Genomic DNA, 22,691 nt, shown 5'->3' on the forward strand with positions numbered 1-22,691 from the left:
AAGTACATTACAATCAGCATCACAAGTTCTAAGGCTGTATGGATAAGGATCATTCCCCCAGCATTAGAATGCAGCCACCTCTGGGTGGAAGTGTGGCAGCTGCTCCTACGGGGATCATTCACCCAGGGCCCAGGTGCAGCTGGCTTGTGGGGACAGCTACTCAATAACTCAGAGCAACGCTACGCAACTGCTTTCATCCAGGGCCTGACTAATGCCACCTCTAATTGACATTGGTGGGAGAAACTGAGGCCTGTGATGATGGCCATCACTTCTGGAAAGTGCTGCAGGGGATGCAGTAGGGTGAGCCACAAGCCGTCACCGCTGACCCCAGTGGGGCTCTAGGGGCCGGCTCTCCCCTCGCAGTCACCGCTGACCCCAGCGGGGCCTCTAGGGGCCGGCTCTCCCCTCGCAGTCACCGCTGACCCCAGCGGGGCCTCTAGGGGCCGGCTCTCCCCTCGCAGTCACCGCTGACCCCAGCGGGGCCTCTAGGGGCCGGCTCTCCCCTCGCAGTCACCGCTGACCCCAGCGGGGCCTCTAGGGGCCGGCTCTCCCCTCGCAGTCACCGCTGACCCCAGCGGGGCCTCTAGGGGCCGGCTCTCCCCTCGCAGTCACCGCTGACCCCAGCGGGGCCTCTAGGGGCCGGCTCTCCCCTCGCAGTCACCGCTGACCCCAGCAGGGCCTCCAGGGGGCGCTCTCCCCTCGCAGTCACCGCTGACCCCAGTGCAGTGGGAGGTTCAGTAGTGGGCGCTCTCCCTCTGCAATCAGTGCTGATTAGCCCTGAGCAAATGACTGGCCGTTTTGGGACCCTCCACCCCCCCAAAATCAGGTAGGTTCGAGCCAAAATGCAAAAAATAAAATAAAACAAAAACAACTGTTTGTGCATTGGATCGAACCCGGCCTTCAAACCAAAACACGGCTTTTCAATGGTTTCAGTCAGAAATTTAGCTAATTAGACGTTTAAAAAAACCAAACATTTTTTCAGCCAAAACTATTTGCCAAATTCCACCCAAATGCACAAACAGTTTCGGTGCCCTGAAAAATGCTCTTTTGGGGGGGGGGGGGTGACTTTACTCTTTGCAAAGAAAAAAAAGAAGAAGATCCGGTCTCGTGCTGCCCTCAAAGCGAGGGGGCACGGTGCTGCGGGGGCAACTCCGGAGGGGGCGCTCTCCCCTCAGACTCAGACGCAGCCGCCCGGGGCATCGCGAGCCCTCGGCCTGCAGCCGAGTTTGAAGCAGTGGGCGCCCGGCCCTAGCTCCCGGCGAGCGCTGATAAATGCCGTGCCCCTCGCTGTTGATCAGCGCAGCCAGGAACGGGCAGCTGGCAGCTGTTCTGTGCTCGCCTTTGCAGGCCCCTCTTTGTGGCAGAGCAATTGTCAGGCTGAGCCAGGCAAAAAGGGTTGCACCCTGTTCCCTTCGCAGGAGCAAAGCAGCCCCAGGGAGGACGCAGGAGGAATTGAATCAAATCAGCCGGCATGGCAAATTTCTAAGCAATAAAAAGCCCCGGGGGGGGGGGGAGCAGCAGGTTTTCACGTAAACCTGGACTACTTGCCCCTCTCTGACGCTGGCTGGCAAGGGCAGAGGTGATGGACAAAACAGCTTTGTCCTACCACGTCTCTGGGATCCCAACTTGGCTACCGCCAACCCAGTCGCACCGGGGCCTGTAGTTCTTTGAGCAGCCGGCATTGCTCAGCTGCTGCGTTCCGTACCAGAAGCGGCTGCATCTCAGCCCAGGGGGAGCGATCCCCGTATAAACAGCTGCCATCTTTCCACCCCAGAAGTGGCAGCATTTCAGTGCTGGGGGAGGATAAACAACTGTGGACTGCCAACTTGGGGTTGGAAGGATTTCACTGGTGGGGAGCAATCCCCATATAAACAGCTGCCACCTTCCACCCCAGAGGTGGCTGCATCTCAGTGCTGGGTAAACTGTCCATCTATAAGCAGCTGTCACACCCCGCCTCAGAGACGGCTGCCTCTCAGTGGCGAACAGCAGTTCTGTACAATCACGAAGGGTCAGATCCTGCCCCGAAGGCAGGGAAACCACTGGCCAGGGGAGCTGTTCCAGTACCCTGCACCCTGTCCTGCAGGCGTCGCTCTCCTCCGTGGAATAACTGCTGGAGCACAGAGGAGCAGGGGGTGCAGGAGCATTGGCTATTCCGTTCCCTGGTGACTCTGGACCACAGTAGCAATTAAGATCAATTTGCCACAGTCAATTGGTGCCTCCCCCTCCAATGCAGCAGGACTGGAGATCTCAAAGCACCAGGGCAAAGGGAATTCCCTGAGGCAGGAGGGTTTTCCCAACCGCACGACAGGGCTGATCCAAAGCACACAGAGGTCAATGGAGATGCTGGGTCAGGTCCTTCCAGACCAACTTCCCCTCCACCCTGCCGGGAAAGGCTCAGCCGAGGATCCACAAAGACAGAAGGGGAGGGGTGACCCCCATTCCACACAGTGGGAAACGAAGTGATTTGTTCCAAGGTCATGAGTCAGTGGCGGAGCTAGGAGAGAACCCAGGAGTCCTGACTCCCAACCCCCCTTGCTGTAACCCACTGGACCCTGCTCCTCCCTAACCAGTTTGTGTTTTAAGCAATGACCTTGAGAACAGAAGAACCTTTTCCAATTGCAGATTTAATGGGTGGCACAATCTCGTTGCCTTGATTGGCAGCTCCAGGAACCCCATGCCCCACTTTGGCAGCTGCCCCACTCAGGTATCTCTCTCCCCCTCTCAGCTCCTTGGCTGGGATCCTGCCCACCTGCAGTCAGTCCAGCGACCGATCAGGGAGCCTGGATCTCCCTTTCCTTCCCCATAGCATGGGCAGCTGCAAGGGCGAACCTCCCCACCCCACACACTGCCCCCCTGCTTGGTTGCCAGAGCCCCGGGGGACCCTGGCTACGGCTGAGGGGGAAGTACAGTCTCCATGGCCTGTTCTGCCTCTCCACTGAGGCTGCCGGTGAGAATTGGTGCCGATCCTACTCTGTGCGAAGCGGCTCCACCAGGGAGCTGGGCTGAGACCTGGCAAAACTCATTTCACGTCAGGGTCTCCAAAGGGCTGGCCGATGGGAACACGCTGCAGCCAGCGCTGGCCCGAGTCAGATGAGAACCGGCAGCCCGCAGGGAGAAAAGCTCTCGATCTCGTCAGCAATCAGCTCCGCCGGTCGTGGCTGGTACCGGCAGGGAGGTTGCGGAGCAGGACACGGAGAGGGAATTGTTCAGGGCGTGAATGAATCTAGCCATGGCGGCAGCATGCCCCCGCAAAGGCCTCTAAGCCAGATCTCTCCTCCTCCTCGCCAGGGGTTACTGATGGAGGAACCCAGGAGTCCTGGGGAGAACACAGCTTCCTGCTTCTTGCCAGTGCTGGGGTCTGGCTCCAGGCAGCTCAATCCAGTGCCGGAAGGATCTTGGGGTTTCTGAAGCACCTCAGACCCCATCCACATCGGCCCCATCCAGGTGCCACAGACCAACTCGAGGGGGCAGGAGAAGGGACGGGTCACAAGCCACTGAGAATAACCTGGGTGTGGCTCAGAGCCGGAAAACAAGCCAGGAAAGGCCCCTCTGAATGCTGCCGGGGTGTGCGCGTGTCTCGTCTGCGTCCGGCTGGGCTGGCGGGGTCGGGGGGGGGGGGGGAGTGGGATCCCCGACAGCTGGTCCCCGTTACGGCTGCTCCCGGTGGGCTGCTCAGCAGCGTTTGGGCTGGTTGGGCCCGATGTATTTCAAGGGGGCGTAGCTGGGTTTGACGATGATTTCCGCACCCAGGAATGGCTGCAGGATCGCGGGGACTCGGACGCTGCCGTCCTGGGGGGAGGAACGGGGCAGGGGGTGGTTAAGACGCAGCACTGGGGGGGGGGGGGAATCCACCCCCCCATGGCTAAACAACAGCAGTGACTGTAGACGTTACCCGCTAGCTCCCACCTGGAGCCCACTCCACCATCCTGGCTCCGGGCCTGTCTGCCTGGGCAGAAGGATGCTCCCTGCTCCCCAAAAAAACTTGGATCTTGTTGGGGGGAGGGAATCTGGAATGGGGCCCACACTGCTGAGCCATCCCCGATTTTCTGCGCTGCTCCCCAGCTGACGGAGAGAAGGGGGGCAGGGAGGAATTTCCCCCCAGCTTGGCAGGGACATGGGGATTTCCCCGCCACACCCACTTTCCTCCGTAGCCAGGGGTGCAGGATCATCTGGGGAGATCTCCCCTCATCGATTCCCTGCAAGTGCAGGGGCATTGGGGGCCCCTTGCTCTCGGGGACAAATGCCCTGAGTTGCCTCACGCTGCGAGCGCACTCCAGCCATCGGCGGGTGCTACTTAACGGCCCGTGCTGTGTGAGAGGTTGCACCAGATGAGCTAACGGCCCCATCTGGCCTGAAACGGGAACCGGGAAAGTGCCTTCTAAATTCAACCCTAGCCTGGCTCTGGTTCAGTGGGGGAACCTCCCCACTTCTCTACTCCTGGCTGGGGCAGAGAATCCAGGCTGCCACAACTCTGCCCTCTCCCCCGGGGCCGTGTGGCCGGCCCCCCTCCGCCGCGCTGGTCGTCAGTGGGGACAGCTGCCCCCAGGCCCAGGAGCCGAACGCAGGGCACAGATGTCCCCCGCGGCGGGACGGGAGCGCACCTTGAGCTGGTTGGACTCCAACAGAGCGATCAGCACCCGTGGGACAGCGCAGGCCGTTCCGTTGACCTGGGGAGAAGAACAGCGCGAATGACGGGGGGGGGATTTAATCCCCCCTGCCCCACAGCCGCTCACCAGCCGGTGACCTGCATCTGCCAGCCTCCCGAGCAGCTCCGGGACCTGTAGCCATGAAGTTTGCTCGCCCCCACGGCGGATGAATTTATTAACATACAACGTTCCCCCTGCACGATCCAACCTGACAGACAAAGGGACCCCTCCCTCCCCCAGTACTGAGCCGTAGCCCCCTCTGGGGTGGGGCGTGGGGACGGTTTCTACAGGGACCCCTCGCCCAGCACTGGGATGCAGCACCCAGGCTCTGTTAGGTCTCCCACCCAAGTCCAGCTAGATCTGACGCTCCTGTGAAATCGCCTGAGAAACGCCCCTCACTCCTTTTGGGGGGCGTGCGGGTGTTCCCCATCTCCCCCCGCCGCCCCGGGCACTCACCGTATGTGCGTAGCGGAGCTGCCCCGTCTGGTCGCAGTACATGATGTTCAGACGCCGGCTCTGGTAGTCAGTGCAGTTGGAGGCGCTGGAGATCTGGGGAAGCGAGGAGGGGGCCGTGTGGCGGGAGGTGGCTTGGGGGACGGCAGTCACGTGACGCAGAAAGCAGCCACATGACCCGCCAAGGGCATTAGGTTGTCCCCACATCCAGACCAGTTCCCTCCCCCCACACCTCCCCAGGGACAGACCAGTGGGCCTGGTGCCGCCACACCACTCCCCACAAATGGACTCTCCCCCCCCCATCAGTACATTTGCATTAGGGGTGTGTGTGAGATTGTACATCTCCTTCCTGACCCCTCACATGCCTATCCACCCCCACACCCTGAAGCATGCGGGTGGACAGCCACTGTGGTTGGGATCCTAACCTAAGGGAGCCAAGGCACATGGGGCGGCAGCAGATATCAGCCAGGGCTGCCCCCTTTGCCCCAGATCCCCTGGACAAGCTGCTCCCTTGGTGCCTGGATTTCCCCCACCCCCAGCACCGCTCCAGCTGGCGGTTCTCACCTCGCCATACTTGCCCCTGCCAGGCATCCAGGCTTCGATGTCGTATTTCCGGTAGGCGGGCAGCCCGAGCTCCTGGGTGGGCATATCCAGGACCCTGCCGCAGAGAGATCGATCAGGCAGGTGGCGGGAGGTACGGACCAATCCCAGCACTCGGGGCACCCGGTCCGAAGCAGGGCTGGGGCTGCTGGGGCCGTTTTCCCCAGCCGAGCCGGGAAAGCAGCCCTGAGCCGCCAAGGAGGGCAGAAGGGTAACCCTTGCGGGGGTGCTCCCCACCCCTACCCCATAGCTCCCCTTTTGACAAGGGCCTGCAGAACTCCCAGCCTCTCCTTCCCCGCTCACTTGTAGTGCAGCCCCAGCTCGGAGAAGATCTCCTTCTGCAGGGCGAGGAACTCCTCCAGCAGGGCGGCACTCTCCTCCCCGCTCTCCGCCGCCGTCACCCCGAACATCTCCACCTGTGGGGGGGGGAAGAGAAACTGGCGCATCAGGCAGGAGGAGCCGCTGCCACCCCCCCTGGAACCGGGTGCCGCTCCTCGTGCCGTCCCACGGGCCTTTTATTCGGGAGGGCTCCCAGGCCCCCCTCCCTCAACCTGCACTGACCCTGTCCCCCAGGGCTGGGATCTTGGAACGCCACCCTGCTGTCAATGCCCTGTGACAGGACCCTCCTGACCCGAAGATGCCAGGCTGGTGGGAGCGGTCGGCCCAGAGGGTGTCGGTTCTGATCCAGCCCCGGGGAGGAGGCGCTGGCAGTCCGCTCCCCCATCGGGTCAGCGGTTAGGGTAGGACAGAGGATCTCAGTCCAGGCCCCAGGTGCCAACGCAGATAAGCCCCCTTGGCCGGTAGCTGGAGCAACCCAGAGCGGGATCCTGTATGGAAACTAAGCGCCTCTCTGCTCACCCTTCCTCAGCAAAGGGAAGGTGGCCCTGCCTCTTGCAGAGGGGTCTAGTGGTTAGAGCAGGGGGCTAGGAGTCAGGACTCCTGGGTTCTAATCTCCCATTCCCCCTTGCCCCCCAGTTCCTGCTTTCCCCAAGAGAATGAATGGCGCCCCTACCTTGGTGAACTGATGGACTCTGTACAACCCCCAGGGCTCCTTGCCAGTGTCGGTCTCGGTTCTGTAGCAAGTGCTGGAACACACGGTTCTGGCAAAGGGGAAAGGGACAGGCCAGGCCATGAAATTAAACCCATTGTTCCAGCCCTCTCCGGGGCTGGGGGGGGGGGGGGAAGAACCCCCACAGCTGCCATGGGGGTGAGCATCATTAGCTCCACTGGACAGAGTGGGGAAACTGAGGCACCGAAGTACAGACTTTTCCCTATTCGACTCCGAGCCAGGAACAGAACCCTGAGGTCTCGGGGCAGGCTTGGGAGTGAAGGAGGTTGGGAGTCAGGACTCCTGGATGCTATTTCGGGCTCTGGGAGGGGAGTGGTGTCCAGTGGTTGAAGTGCGGAGGGGGAGGAGGTGCTGTGGGTGTCAGGATTCCTGGGTTCTATCCCCGCCCCCCCTTGTGGAATACAACAAGAATTTACTTTGCACAGCGTTCCCAAACCCCTGGCAGGGAATAAATGACACTGGAGGGACAGAGAAACCAAGTCTGCTGAGGGAGGAAAAGTGGGTGCGATTCCAGATGAGACAGAGAACTGTCAGGGTGGGAGAAATACGGGGCAAGTGCCCAGGACGGCGAGCGCTGCGGGGGAGAAGGCTCTTGCGCTGAGCGCCGTGGGATTGCACGGAGGGGCCAGTCAAAGGGCCGGAGCTGGGATGGGAGCAGAGAGAGACAGATCAAGAAGGAAGATGACGACTGTGAAAAACAAACCATGTGAGGCAAGGGGAAGGTTATTACCTGACAGGCATGTCCTCCAAATTCACAGCATGATCCATGAAGTAGCCTGGAAAAAGGGGGAGGAGGGTTTCAGTAAGGGGCACAGAAGAGGGTGATGGGGTGGCCCCCTCCTTGTGCCGGGCACGCTAAGCCCTTCTCCTGGGTACAGCAGCAACAAGACCAAGGCCCCTGCGCTGCTGGATTCTCTCGGTGGATGGCTGGAGAAAGCAGGGAATAGACAGAGCCCACACTATCAGCTGTAGGGAGATCTTCCTGGGCTGGCTCGCGACCGCACTGCTGGCTCAGCAGAGGAGAGAAAACATGTTCCCTGCAGGATCTAAAGCCAACGAAGGAGTTGGGGGGAGGGGGGGGCATTAACATAACCCCCCCCGCCACCCCGAAACAATGAACTACCACCACCATGGGGACCAGGCTGCTCAACCTGGCTCAAAGGCCCTGGCACACGATGCACCTGGAACAGCACAAAGCGCCCGCCCTGACATAGGGCAGAGGGTCCCTCACGCTCCAGCCCAGAGACAGGCCCTGCTGGGTGCCTGGAGGTCTTCGAGACCTGCCAGCTGGAAGACGGGTGAGCGCCTGTGGTTCCTGGTTTGGGGTTTTTTTCCCCAGATCTGTTCTCTCCGGAGTGCTTTTGTTCTGAATAAATAGGCCGCGACTGGTCGCTGGCTAACTCTCAGCACAGCGGCAGAGAACAGACTGGTGGGGGCAGAGCTGCTGGCGGATCCGGGGCAGCCTGAGAATTAAGGCTACGCCGGAGCTTGGGGTGCAATTCCCAGCAGGGACAGAGGTACCCGACTCCGTAATACTCAGGCCATTCACCGTCGACTGGAGAAAACCGGCCGGATCGGCGGAAGACACAAGCCTACGGCACACTGGAGGAACCAGGCACAGAAACGGGACGGCGTTCGTCCGCCAGCCACCGTGTGAGTCCCGGCCTCGAGACAACCGAAGGCAGCGGTCGGGTGGACTGGCAGCGGTCGCTCGCTATTCCCCCGGCTGCACCAGAGCGCTGAAAACCCAGAGGGGCTCGGAGACGCCTGGAAGAAAGCCACGCAGCGTGGGCAGGGCCGCTCGGTGTCTAAGTGCTCTGTTGGAGATGTACCCGCGCTCGCTCCGGTCGAGGGAGCATGCAATCAAGTGCAGCCGCGGCGGAGTCAGGGCTAGTCTGAGGAGGTGCCTGGGGTCTCGCAGGGGAGGGGTCACACCGCTATTCTTTGCCCGCTAGCTCTGTCCGAAGTGGGAATTACAGCTCCCAGCTCCAGGGTAGACGAACTCAAAGCCCCCCCGCCAGGAGGAAGAGGATGGTGGGATCCTGCCCTGATGAAGGTGCCGGCTGGAGGCCTGAGATCTAAGCGGGGAGGTGCACTGGGATCCGAGAAGGGGCCGGTTAAAACTAAAATGTCCTTTTTAGGGCCCCTGAAGCAATCCCAGCTGGCAGAGTTCCTAGCTCCCGGAGCGTTTGAGGAGCTCAGGAAAGAAGCTGCTTAATCCAGTTTCTAAGGGCCTGGCGTCAGAGTCTCCAAACTTACAACTGAAAAACCGATTTTCCCAGGCCTAGGTCTGGTCTCTTCTCCCTTTGGCTCAGCTTCCTTTCCCTGTTTACACACAGCCCCAGTGCAGGGCAGGGCGTGCCGTGATTGCACCCGGCTGCCAGTTCCAGCCGGTCCCTTAAAGGGGTAATATGCCCCGCCACCGGTGTGGGGTCGGAGGTGCAGCGAATGCAGGAAGTGTAAATTATCAGACATCAGCCCAGGGACCTAGCGCTCCCTGGGGCTCAGGGATCAGACCAACCTCATCTCACATTGACCTGGGCCCTTCCATCCCGTCCCCACCACCGCTGCTGAAATGCGGCCACCTCTGGGGCACAGCGTTTCAGTGTCGCACCAGGAAGCCGAGGACGGACATGGCCCGCCGGTTCCTGCCTCACCTGCGATGCCGACCTCGGAGGTGCCAGCCAGGCACAGGTCCTCGAAGCGGGTCGGGTCGATGTTGTACACCGGGGACGGGACGGCGTTGGGCTGCATGCCACAGCCTTCCTGAAGGGCAGAGGTTGCAGAGCCCTGGTTATTTCCACGGTGTCCAGCTCCCCAGTAGAGCAACCCACCCCTGCCAGGGCTCCCCCAGTCCTGGGTGGCCACCCTGTCGGCTCACCCAGAATCGCGCCTGCCCTCCCTCCCTCCCAAATTCGAGGTTCCGAGAGGTGGCCAGACACTCTGCACGGCTGATGGACCCATGGCCCTGCTCCTAGTGGGAGAAATGGAGAGTGAGGGAGACCGCAAGGGGCCTGGAGCAGGGTGGGCAGACCCCCGGGGAGCACCAGTAACAGGGGGAGGAGCAAGCTGGTGGAGAATGCACGACCCTGGGAATACAGGGCTTGGGGGAAGTCGGGCCAGCTGCCACTCTCAGTGTAGAGCTGTGGGACAGGGTGGGTGCCTGGGAGCAGAGAGAGACCTGGGAGCCAGCAGAGCTGGGGGTGGAATGAGCACCCGGGAATTGGCACTGCTGGGAATGCAGAGGCAGGAGCCAGCATCACTGGGATCCCAGAGCTGGGGGCTGACGGGATCAAGTTGTAACAGGAACACTGGGATAGAGGAGTCGGGGGCCAGCACTGGGAACACGGCACCGACACAGCCGGCCTCTGGGAGACCCTACTGTCAAGGCCAGCAAAGAACGGGGGGCGGGGAAGTCAGAAACGTCCATGTTCCTGGGCAGGGGGGGGCCAGGGCTCCGTCCCCAGGACACTTACAAACACGGCTCCTCGCAGCAGGTCTGGAACGGCCATCGGAATGAAGCCCTAGGCAGGGAGAGAGAAAGGAGAAGATCCTACAGGCCAGCGGACCCAGGGCGACTGTCCCTTCTCCCAGCATGCCCTGCAGGGACCCCGGGGACGGGGGGAGGAGGCAGGGGAGATTGGGCTCCGTGACCCCATTCAGCCTCTGCGGAGGCTGCCGACCAGGGGGTTGAATTCTGGGGGCGGTTTGGCGCTGCGGACAGCAGGGGCTGGCCTGAGACCGACCAAATGTCCTGACACAGGGTCTATCCGAGGACGCTGGTGGGGCATGGAGCCTCAAAATCCTATTAATGAACTGAATCCTGACGCCCCCTCAAACACGTGCGAGTCAGCGGCACAGTCTGGAACAGAACCTAGGAGTCTTGACGACGACTCCCCCTTCCCCCGCCTTTTCCCGGGGCTCTATCCACTGGACACCACTCCCCTCCCAAGCCCGGAAATAGAACCCAGCAGTCTGAGCTCCTGATCCCACCCTCCCCTTCCACAGCTGGAAGCAGGAACCAGGAGTCCTGGCTCTCTGCTCTAACCACTAGATTCCACTCCCACCCTCCCCAAGCCCAGAAATAGAGCCCAGGAGCCCAACCTCTCTGCTCTAAGCCCTAGACCCCACTCCCCTTCCAGAGCTGGGAACAGAACCTCTGACTTCCAGCCCCTCCCCATTCCAGCCACCAGACCCCACCCCGCTCCCCAAGCTGGGGAGCGAGCCCAGACGCCTCGCACCCTGCTCCAACCACTAGATCAGGCTGCCCCCAGGCCACACGGCAAACCCAGCTGGAAGTACCTGTTTCACCAACTTGCTGACGGTGAACTGCACCAGGGCATGCTGGAGCATGGCTCCAGCCCCACGGAGATAATAGGAGCGGTGGCCTGAGATGTGAGAGAGGCGCCTGCATGGGGAGAGAAAGGAAGAGAGACCATGTCAAGCCACTTCCACTAGGCAACATAACACAGGGAGCGACTGGCTGCTCCCGGAAACATGGCGCAGCCCTAACCTGGAGCCCAGCTCTGCTGTTGACTCCCTGTGCGATCACGGCCAAGTCGCTTAGCCTCTCCGCGCCCCAGTTTCCCCAGCTGTATAACAGCACCGCCCTACCTCACAGGGGTGGTGGTGGGGAGCTTCAGATTGTCAGTCACCATTGGGGTCACGGAGCCCAATCTGCCCTGCCCCCCCCCGGGGTCCCTGCAGGGCATGCTGGGAGAAGGGGCAATTCAGAGAAAGATTAAAGGATTGCAAAACCTGCCTTATAGCGAGAGATTCAAACTACATAGCTTAACAAGGAGACGTTTAAGGGGCAGCTTGGCCCCAGGCTATAAGTACCTCCATGGGGAACAACTATTTAATAACGGGCTCTTAGCCACTGGAGCAATTGACCAAGCGTCATGGAGCATTCTCCATCACAGACAAAGTTTAAATCAAGAGTTTTGCTATAAGTTCTGCTTTGGGGCAGTTCTCTGGCCTGGGATATACAGGAGGTCAGACCAGACGATCACGGTGGTCCCTTCTGGAGGGGAATCTGTGACGATCCAAGGATGGTGGGCGAAGGAGTTGAGACGGAAACAGCTATTGTCCCATTTAATGGACAAAGGGGCCAGATTCGTCTCTGGAGTAATTCCACTCACTCCCGCCTTCCTGGAGCCACGGGAGCATCTTGAAGAGGGAGAGAAATTAGCCAAGCCCCGTGACACCCGTGCAGATGCCGAGGGAGAAGAGACTTTTTCCATGACGGGCCATCGCTCTCACCCCAGGGCAGTGGGGGAGTCAGGGGAGGCGCGCCTGATGTCGGAAAGTGCCCGAGGCCCACAGCCGAACAACAGGGAGGAGAAAGGGCAACCCACGCAACATTTATGGCCCCTCCATTCTGCAGGAGGCTGGGGGCGTCAGCAATCAGCTAATGGGCCCAGAGAGAGCAACAGCTGATCTGGAACTCAGGGCCCCCGAGGCATCCAGACACAGCAGGTGGCTGATCACTTTAGTGCGGTCTGATGCCCTAACTACAAGATCAACATGCCTATTGGAGGGTGCCCCTTTGATGTGGTTAGAGCGGGGGCGGGGGGCATCAGGACTCCTGTGTTTTATTCTCTGTCCAACCTCTGAATCCCTCAGGCAGCTCAGTTAAGTCACTGCCTTGCTCTGTGCCTCAGTTTCCCCACCTGGGAAGTGGAGAGAATAAGATGTCCCAGCCTCTAAAGGGTGGGTTTTTTAGAAGGGCTGATTCAGGGTGGTGAAGCTCAAGATCTTTGCCATTTCACAGAGAGGAGAAAACTGAGAGAGGGGTGAAGGGACTTGCCCCCAACAGAACCCAGGAATCCTGACTACCAGACCCCCCCGGTTCTAACCACTAGACCCCACTCCCCTCCAAGACCGGGGATAGAACCCAGAGTCCCGATTCCCAGCTCCTGCTGCTCTAACCACTAGACACCACTCCCCTCCCAGAGCCGGGGATAGAACCCAGGAGTCCTGACTCAGGCCCCCTTTGCTCTAATCACTAGACCCCACTTCCTCTTTGTAATTCAGACCTAGGATCTTCCATGAAGGTGTCCAGTGGGACCCGTCTCCCCATGTCAGCTGGCAGCTGCGTGCTCCAGCCTAGCCAGAGCAGATCACACTGTTAACTACCAAAAAAGCCAGAGGTAGGTTCCCAAGAACCAGTGTCTGACAGCTGCCATTTTGGGAGACATCCCAAGGGGACTGAACCAAACACCTGGAGAGCTGAAATCACAAGCTGCTACGAGCCAGGCCCCCGAATCTGGCTCTTAACAGACCCGCATCCCCTGCGGACACGAGCCATGTAACACACATGGCCCAGCACGTGGCACTTGGGCATTAAAGCACCAGATCCGCAACTGGTTTAAGCTGCCAGAGCTCCACTGAACTCAGCAACGCTTCATCCGTTTGTAGCTGGCCGAGGACGTTGGTCGTTGACAATGGCTGTTTCTCTTCCAACCCAGCGGCCTCCCGAGGTCTGTGGCGTTCTGCCTCGACAGCAGGCAGTTGCTCCCCCAGGAACCATCTGCCACCCTGCCAGAGAGAGTTTATGGCTCTCCCTGCACAGAGCGCAAAAGATGCAAGGCAGATCTGCCTGATGGTGGATGGGCAGGCGACATTTACGAGGGATCGGCGGCTTCGGGGGGGCCACCTAGTCTCGGCTGTTTTAAAGAGACAAGCCCTTCGACTCAAACAAGCCCCAATCTGGGCTACAGGCCAGACTATCTGACATCCTGCCTGGACTAAGGTTCTGCTCTCTTCTTCCCCAGGACTTCCCAGGTAGACAGCATCCCCAGGGCCCGATTTTCACAGGTGCTCAGCACCCACAACTCTGAGGTCAACCGCTCAGCGCCAGTCAAAGTCCAGCCCCCGGCCAATCGATCCTCAGCTCCCCCCGATTAGATGTATTATAGGAGCCCCACTGAAACCAGGGCCCTGCAGAGGCAGTCCCTGCCCCAAGGAGCTCACAGGCTGAGGTCAGGGTTGGGAGGGGAAACTGAGGCATGGAGAAGGCACATGACTCGCCCAAGGTTACTCAGCATGTCAGTGGCAGAGACCGGAATAGAACCCAGGTGTCTGGATTCCCATGCCTCAGTCCTTAGGCCACAGCGCCTTCCTTTTGTTACTTCACCCTGCAGGAGACCTGAGCTCGTTCCTTGCCCGGAGCTATCCAGAGCCTCCATCACCCCAAAGGACACAAGAACCAAGCAAGTTGCAGCCACGGCTGTGAAACTGACTTCCTGGGCTGCTTGTGAACAGCTACCCCTCACTCTCCCATCTGTGCATCCGGCCCTCTCCCTTCCAATCTGCTGCGAGCAACATGCAGAAAATTTCAACCTCACAACCATCCACAGTTCACGAGAGCAGACAGCCCCCTCCGCATCCCCTGGGGGTCCCCCAAGGGCAGGCGCAGGGGCCAGCTGCCTCATCGATGGGATCGCAAAATGCAGTCTCCCAGTCTGGAGTGGTCTCTCCAAACCTGACCCTCTGCCAGAGGCAGGAAGGTATAAACGCGGGGGGGGGGGGGGGGGTGGCGGCTAGTAAGTCACGGCCCTTTAGGCTCCAAGGGTCTGATGCTCAGATATATTCGAGACCCTTCGGCAGTGTAAAGGGATCACACGGTGGGTGGAGATGGCCTCCCAAGAAGCCACCCTGCGCAGCAGTCTCTGCAGCTGGTGTGCAAGTGGCAAAGGGCCCGGCCTGCAGCACAGGGGGTGGATCGGGGACATGGCCGGAGCGCACTTTTTGTGCTGTGGCTATTCTCTGCCCCCCGCGGCCCATGGGTTAGAGCGGCCCTGAAGCTTTGCACCTGATTACCAGTCTATTTGTCCAGCTTCAACGTTCAACCAAGGGATCTTGTCAGGCCTTCGTCAGCTAGACTGAAGACCCCTCTCTCGTCACGTTGCTGCTCTCCACCTAAGTACCTAGAGACTGGGATCAAGTCTCTCCTTTACCTTCTCTTCGTTAAGCTAAAGCAGCGTTTGGGCTCTTTGAGTCTACGGCAGGTTTTCTAACCCTCTGATCATTCTCGCGGCTCTTCTCTGGCCCCTCTCCCATTTACCAACATCCCTCGTGACTTGTGGGCCCCAGTCCTGGACACGGGATTCCAGCAGCGGTCGTACCACCCAATTTAGCATTTAACGTGGAGGGCTCAGAGCCGGGTGGATTAAGCCTACGTATCAGACAGGCCTTGGTATCAGATTTCAACCCAAAGTTCAGTGTAATGTAGCTCTAAAAACAAACCCTCCCCCCCCCCCCCACTATCTTACCTTTGTCTGACGATAGCCAGGTCTTCCCCAATTTCCAGGTGCCCCTTCACTTTGAAATCAAAAGCTAAAATGAAGGGGAGGGGAAACAAAGGGTTAAAGTCACAACGGGGTCCCAGGAGACGCATCACAGCTGTAGGGGACTCTTCCCCCACTAACTCAGTGGACACAGTACTCGGCAGGTGCATCTACTGTGCAGGATCCAGTGAGCAGAAAGCACTTGGCAGTCGGGCAAACCACCCAGGAGATTGGGCAAGCGTTAGTCTCTGCTACAGCTGGGGAAACTGAGGCACAGAGCAGGGAAGTAACTTGCTCAAGGTCACAAAGGGAGCCAGTGACAGAGCTGGGAAGACACGGTCAAAGTTATTTAGTTTCTGAACTGCAGGACAGGACCCAGGAGTCCTGACACCCAATCGTCCTCTGCTCTAACCCTTTAAATCCCACTCCCCTCCCACAGCTGGGGACAAAATCCAGGAGTCTTGTCTCCCAGCCCTGTTCTGCTCTAACCACTAGACTCCACTCTCCTCCCAGAGCCTGGGATGGAACCCAGGAGTTCTGACACCCAGACAGCTAATGTTTGAGTGACCATGCACTCCAGCTATCAGCATTCTCCCCTCACAGGGATGATGTCTGACTGCTCCCATCCTATGTCTTAATATTTGGTGTCTTCCCCCCCGCCCGCAAACACACATACTGCTGCCAAAGACCTGCAGAACCCCACTAAGCCAGCTACTAGGGCCCCATCCCCAGGCTCTCTCTGCCTGTAAGCTGCTGCTCCCAGAGTTCCCTGGGGCTCACGGGGACAAAGCCGGTCTTTCCCCTTCTCCCCAGCAGATGTTCCCATCTCCAAGGCAGATTTGGAGAAGGCAGGTCACAACCAAGGCTAACCGAGGGCCAGATCCCCCCAGCTGGGGGAAGATGGGATCAGGAACGCCAGCTGTAGATGGGCTTTGCAGCCGGCCCATGTGACCCTTCCCCACATACAGGGTCCAAAACCCGCCCCGAGAATCCACTTCCTACCTGGTTTCTCTCCCACGACCTCCACCACCCTCGCTTGGCTCTCATCTCCGACGGGCTGGAGGAAGGAAAGATCAAAGGTCGTGTGGGACCACCACAAAGATTCAAGAGAGGCATGCGGAATGCACTCCAAAACCAAAGCGGATGAGCCCCATAATTACATGGATCTCTCTCTCTCTTTGACCCGGCCTTGGGACGTGGCACCACCTAGGGGCTAACTGAATTCCAGGACACCGGAAAGGGCATTATGGGAGTTTGCGCGTTCGACCCAAAGTCCCACAATTCCAAGGGTGGCGTGAGAAAAATCCCGCAATGCAGAGTGCGAAGCAGGGGAACACTGCATGCTGGGATGCTTACCCAGAATGCAGCGCGCCTATTCACAATCTGCAGGGGAAGCAGCTCTAGCCGGTTTAGCAAGGCGGTGTGGGTTCACTGCTTTGGGCCAGTTTTACCTGTATTATCAGAGCCAAGACAGCCTTTCCACAAGAGGCAAGCCCTAAGCATGGTTCTCTAAGACCATCGGAATGGCCAGACCGGGTCAGACCGAGGGTCCATCTAGCCCAGTGTCCTGTCTCTGACAGCGGCCAGTATCAGAGCTGCAAGGGGAGCGTACAGGGCAGGGCAATTCTGGAGAGATCGGCCCTGTCTTTCCCTCCTGGCAGTAATCACACCCAGACTCCCTGATCTGCCTCTCCTATGTCCGTGGATGAGAGGCCGTTGGTTAAAGGTGGGGAGCCGGGCACAAATCAATACATCTAATGGGAGGGGAGCAGGGTCTAGCGGTTAGAGCTGCAGATACTCCACACCGTTAGGAAAAAAAAGAAAGAGTGAGGCCATGACATTGTAAGAACGGCTGTGTGCTATGCCGGGGCAACGCTCTCCTTAGTGGGAGGATGGATGGAGAGAGAGAGAAGATAAATAAGATTTTAATGCCAGAATAAGGGACCATTCACTCATCTAGTCTGACCTCCTGTAGAGCACCGGGTGGAGATTTTCACCCAGTCACCCCTGTATTGAGTCCAAGCACTTGTGGCTGGCTAACACGTCTTCCTGAAAGGCATCCAGTTGAGATTTGAAGCCATCAAGAGCTGGTACTGACGGTTAATCACCCGCACTGTTTACCGGTGCCTTCTTTCTAACTGGACTTGTTCCAGCTTTAACATCCACCCATTGGTCCTAGTTCTGCCTTTCTCCGCTCGATTAAAGAATCTTCTCACACCTGGTCTGTTCTCCCTGGGAAGGTATTCATACACGGCGACCAAGTCACCTCTTCATCTTCTCTTTGAGACACTGAACAGACTGAGCTCCTTAAGACTCTTCCTGTCAGGCGTTTCTTCCAGCCCTTGGGTCCCTTTCGTGGCTCTTCTCTACACCCTCCCTTGTACACGAGCAGCTGTTTAAGTCAAAGCTCAGGGACAGACTTGACTGAAATAAGGTGAAAGTTCCATATCAACATCTAAAGCCCAGGTGACTGAATCCACATACACTACAGACACCTAGCTTTACCTGGATCTCTTCTGTATTCATAAGAGTTTCCTACCAACTCTAATGTTAAGCCTCCCAGTGTCTTGAGTGACTATTGTGCACCCATACAGCAACCCTCTGTCCCATGACCCAGCAGCCCCGCCTTACCACATCGGGGTGGGTCCAGTTCGGCAGTTTCAGAGCCTTCAGATAGTACTTTTCATCCAGTTGCATCTCCTGCTGGTACAGGGAATTCAGCTGGTTACGTATTTCCCGACCTCGGTTCCGTAGCGCTTGGTAATCGGGAAGCTGTTTGGGGGAGCAGATGAGAACATAGTAAGGAGGAGCGAGTCTCAGCCAGATCCAGGATTAAAAAGGAGCCAGGTATATATCCAATGGCCGAGTTTTGTGCCACTCTTTGAGGTTCATTGCCCATATGCCCCTGCGTATTACAGGATCTTCCCAACAGCTTGTACCCTGCACTGTATTACAGCATTCATTTCCACTGCCTCTGTCAACCACGAACCTCAAAGCAGCATCAGCCCCTTCTAGAAATTTAGAAACTGGGCACAGAAAGGCAACCCGCCCAGCGTCACACAGCGGCAGACCTGGGAACTGAACTCGGACATCAGGCCAGCCAGTCTCTTGTTCTCACAAAACTAATCCAGGAGTCCCCTCTCGGAGCTGGGAACAGAAACATTCCACGGGACACCCATCACACGCTCTAACCGCCAGAGAGCCCCTCTTTTCTTTAAAGCCCTGAACATCAGGGATTTGAATGGCAGTAAAGCCTCGAGGTCACAATGAAGACCAGAGCCTCATTGCATTAGGACAGGAAAAAAGGAGACTGGTCATGCATCAGAGGGCTTAAAATCTAAAGACAGACAAAGGTGGGGTAAAAATAAAAGATATGTTCTCTTCACGTGATAGCTGGAGAACTGCGGCTCAGGGTCACACATGAAGTCCAGTGCCCTAACCCGCATGCCCGGTCTTCCTCTCAAAGCTACCTGTCCACGCCTCATCCTGTTGCCCCAACCTCCATCCTTCCTAGTGAAGGAGGATTTCTAAGGAGCTCTCCATATGCTCCTGCCAGGGCTTGTAACGTACGAGGGCTTCTGCTAATAGCACATTCATGCTAAAAGCAGGGATGGCCCAAAACCAGCGGCCACAGATCAAACAGGCCCTGCGGAGTCCTAAACATGAAGCTTTCTAACACAGCTGATCACCTGCAGTTTTCTGTTGCACAGCTTCACTAATACATATCTATTCAGGTAGCTAGCAAGAAATCCAACGATCCAAGTCAGTTTCTGGACTATTAGGGGTGGCCATTTAGCTTCTGAACAGATTATCAAAGCAGATTTGGGTTGCTACAGTCTGATCAATTTCAAATTTTCAGGGTATATTTTAGGCATCAAGACGCAGAGCCCAGTTGATTTGCGGGAGAATCGGAAAACGGGATTTCAGTGCTCCAAGTGAGAGCAAAGTCAGAAACCCAGTGTGGCCGTTTGCTGCAGTGAGTTGGTGGATATCTCTCTGGCGCCCCCTGCTGCTCCTTACACATCACAGGCAACAGCTTAATATTCTGCTCTCCTTGGGCTTACAGCTCAGTCTACTTAAGGAATTAAGTGTGTGACCCTCTAGCATCGATCTGCAGAGGTCAAGTGTGCACTTAATGCTTCCTTGAGCTTTCACAGATTGTTACATTAGCAAAATCTGGCTCTTACCGACTGCAATGTGCTCTTGTCCTGGGTCTCCTGGGAGGAAAAAAAGAAAAACAGGAGGTAGTAAGAGTTATTTCCTTGCTGAAGGGTGTCCGGCCTAAAGAAAACAAAACCAGGGGCGCCTGGATTGTATGAAAGTAAGCAACCTCATAGCTCCCCAGCATCTGTTCTTTTAAGATGCTGAACAGAGCATCTGTGATGACGGAAAATTATACCAGCTGTTAGAAGCCACAAGCAGTAGGGGCTTTTAAACATGGAAATATTGTATTGCACACTGGGGCTGTTTGGAAACATAGGGGAAAAGGGGGCAGCCTGTGACCTAGCAGAAAATCTCACCCCAGGGCCCGGGAGTAATCTACACACTATGCACCTGATTCTCTGCTAACTTATCTCAATTTTACACCAGTGTAACTCCACCCACTTCCCTGGGGTCACTCCAGTTTTGCACTAGTATGAGGGGAGAATCAAACCCAAGGATTGCCAGCTGCTGGATTTTTCAAAGGCCCACAAGTGTGAAATGGATCCAAAAGCAGCACAAAACCCTTAGGGGTGGGGTTAGAGAATGGGGGGGGGGGGGGAGGGTTCGTCAGTCATGCTCGGCAGGGGGCGAGGCAGAAGGGGGAAAAAACAGACAAAACATGCACAAACCGCCCATAAAGTTAAACAAAAAAACCCACAAGCAGCAAGTAGACTAAAGACACCTTGCTTAAAAGTCATCAAAGTCCAAAGTCACATATTTTGAGCTACCATGGCAACCCATGAGGTCATACAGCGACAGACTGAAAGATGCACCCACTGAAGTCAATGGTAGTTTTGCCAACAGGAGTTGAGCCCAGTTACAGTCCTTTGCTTTCTGGTAAAAGGCACTTGACAGACTCTCTCTAATGGATACAGTTCATCCAGCACTAAAATGAAGCTGTTGTTGCTAGAGCGATCGGCAGCCAGGATTAGTGACGGGAGGGGGAAGAAGATCTGACCCCCTATGCTTAAGAAACGTGCCATATGGGGGTTTTAGTGTTCAGTTTCTGATGTTGTGGTCTCATCGGAAGAATCCACATAACATAAAATATGCAGAATTTGAATTAATGGGAAGGATAAAGGTTTGCATCAACTGCTGGATCCATGCTCTAGATCCAGAGAGTCTACAGGTTTCAAACCTGATGTTTGGTTCACTGTGCCATCCCCTCTGGCTACAGTAGAGGGGACTGGACTAGATGCCCTACAGAGGTCCCTTCCAGTTCTACATTTCTATGATTCTATGCACACAGTCACCTTTTCGAAAGGACCTGAAGTCATTCACGGCCGAGGAGATGGCAGCTGAGGCAGATGAAGCCAGGATACAGTGAATAAGGTGTCTGTGCAATTTCCAGGGATGCCCCTCGGATAAGTTCTGGACCGTGACATCTGTGTAATGGTGGGTATTTTTATTTTGGGGAATAGGACAGGTGCTGCTGTGTAGACTCACCACGAGGTATTTCACTTGAACGGAGACTTCCTCTTTCTCAGTTTCAAGTTTTCCAATCTCTTCTTGCACATTCACCAGTCTCTTCCACGTGGAGAGCTGGTGGGGATGGAAAACAGCAGCATGAGTGCTCCGAGCTGGGGTTTCTCTAACAGTCGCTCCTCCGAACACTACAAAGCAGCAGGTATTTTCCACTCTGTAGATCATTTTCCCTTCTCGCTCTCCCAAACCCTCTCTGTCTTTCTTTCTTTCCCATATTCAAAGCATCACCTTTCCCCCTGAATCCAACTCTTCAACTTAACCTCCTAACCTTACGTCCTTCCCTCCCAAATCCACCTCCTCTTCCAGCTTCCCCTTACCCTGAGCTGTCTCCTTCACCACACAGAGGCAGCTGCAGCGCTGCTGGCAGAAATAGCAACAGGGAAATTTACAAGGCTCTAGTCAGCTTCAGGGCTGCTGTTCAGAGTCCTGTGAGCAGGGGTGACAGAGACCAAAATCAGATCAGGATCACCCTGTTGCTTTTGCTTGGGGAAGCTGGATCCATCTTCTCCCTGTTAGCTGGCTGCTGATCTGAAAGATGGAGCCATCACACCCAGCAGGAGCCAGGGACAACGGCAGCACACAGGAAGGCAAGCCAGTACCCTCCACTTCAGCAACCCCCCACACCCCATTCTCTGTTATCCTTTCCCCAAAGGCCCCTCCCCAGTTCTCTAAGACCCACTTCATATCCCATAAACCCATCCATTGTAGACTCCCCCATCCCCATAAACCCCACCCAGTAGTCCCCGGCAACTCCTCTATAGTCCTCATGACGCTTCCCTATAAGTCCCTCCCCTTTAGCCCATCCCATCCCCATAAACCTCCCACTCCTCTATAGCCCCCATCCATCCTCCCCCATAGGCCCCGCCCACTCTATAAATCCTTCTCATCAGCCCTATCCTATCCACTCTCCACAAGACCCTCCTCCCTCTAGCACCCACCCCAACCACCCATATCCCCTTCGCCAAGGCGCTCATTGCCCCTGCCCCCTCCCCTGCCCTAAGCCCCACCCACTTACCACTAAACCCCTCCCATGTCCACAAGTTCCACCCACTTCCGCGGGGGCATTGCACACATGCCCCGCCCCCTTTCAGATAGGCCCCGCCCACTGCCCACAAGCCCCACCCCTTTCCCGCTAGGCCCCGCCCCGGACTCACGATCTCGCGCAGGTCCCGGGGCCCCAGCGGCCCCTTGCGGGTCTCCAGCTCCCGCTCCGCCTGCTCGGGCCGGGCGCTCAGCGCCGCCATGTCCAGGCGGGGCCGCGCGCTGTTCCCTTCCCGCACGTGCTCGTACAGTCGGCTCCGCCCCGCCGCCCCCTCGCTGCTCCGCCGCCTCCCCGCCCCGGGCAGCCCCGGCCCCGGCAGCGCCCGCCACGCCCGGACCCGCCGCAGCGCCCTCCCCAGCGCCATGGGCGCCGCCATGTCTGCCGGTCATGTGACACGCTCGCCCCGCCCCCCTCCGGCCTCTCCCGCGCGCGCCGGCCAACCGCAGCGCGCCCCCAAGACGAGGCGGAAGGGCCAATCAGAACAAAGAACCTGCCCCTCGCCCGAGCTGGCCCCGCCCCGGAGACTGGTCGCTAAGGAGGGAGCCAGCTGGTTGCCATGGGGACGGGAGGGAGGGATGCTGAAGGAGCAGGAGCCCCCCCCGTCCACCAGCCCTACCTCCCCAGCAACCCCACCCCACTCCATCCAAGGACACTGCCTCCGGGCAGGGGGAGCCTCCCGCTGAGAGCCCCCCTCCCCAGACACCCCTCCTGTACCCTGCAGAGCCCTCCTGTGTCCCACAGCCTGAGCAACACCTCCCAGCCCTCCCCAGACAAAGACAGCTCCCCCAGGGAGACCCCACCACCCAGAGACCCCCAGTGCTCTCCCAATCCATAACTCCCCCATGTGACCCATCCTCAGAGTCCTCCTATGTCCCACAGTCTGAGCAACACCCCAGTGCTCC

General features: G+C 57.8%; 1 protein-coding gene across 1 annotated transcript; it reads right to left on the minus strand.

Annotated features, from left to right (window-relative positions):
* Positions 1-2,611: 2,611 nt before the first annotated feature.
* SARS2 (seryl-tRNA synthetase 2, mitochondrial) lies at positions 2,612-22,166 on the minus strand. The gene is made up of 16 exons (XM_073321712.2): positions 21,902-22,166; positions 20,709-20,804; positions 19,247-19,276; positions 17,691-17,831; positions 16,062-16,116; positions 15,045-15,108; positions 11,071-11,176; positions 10,245-10,292; positions 9,426-9,534; positions 7,499-7,544; positions 6,712-6,799; positions 6,003-6,115; positions 5,664-5,757; positions 5,103-5,195; positions 4,602-4,667; positions 2,612-3,789 (listed from the first exon to the last, which is right to left on the minus strand). Exons 1-16 carry the CDS (start codon positions 22,163-22,165, stop codon positions 3,673-3,675), a joined length of 1,530 nt encoding a protein of 509 aa, XP_073177813.1. The 5' UTR covers position 22,166; the 3' UTR covers positions 2,612-3,672.
* Between the last annotated feature and the right edge of the window lie 525 nt (positions 22,167-22,691).

This window comes from Lepidochelys kempii, chromosome 23, assembly GCF_965140285.1.
Source record: "Lepidochelys kempii isolate rLepKem1 chromosome 23, rLepKem1.hap1, whole genome shotgun sequence".
NCBI lineage: Eukaryota > Metazoa > Chordata > Testudines > Cheloniidae > Lepidochelys > Lepidochelys kempii.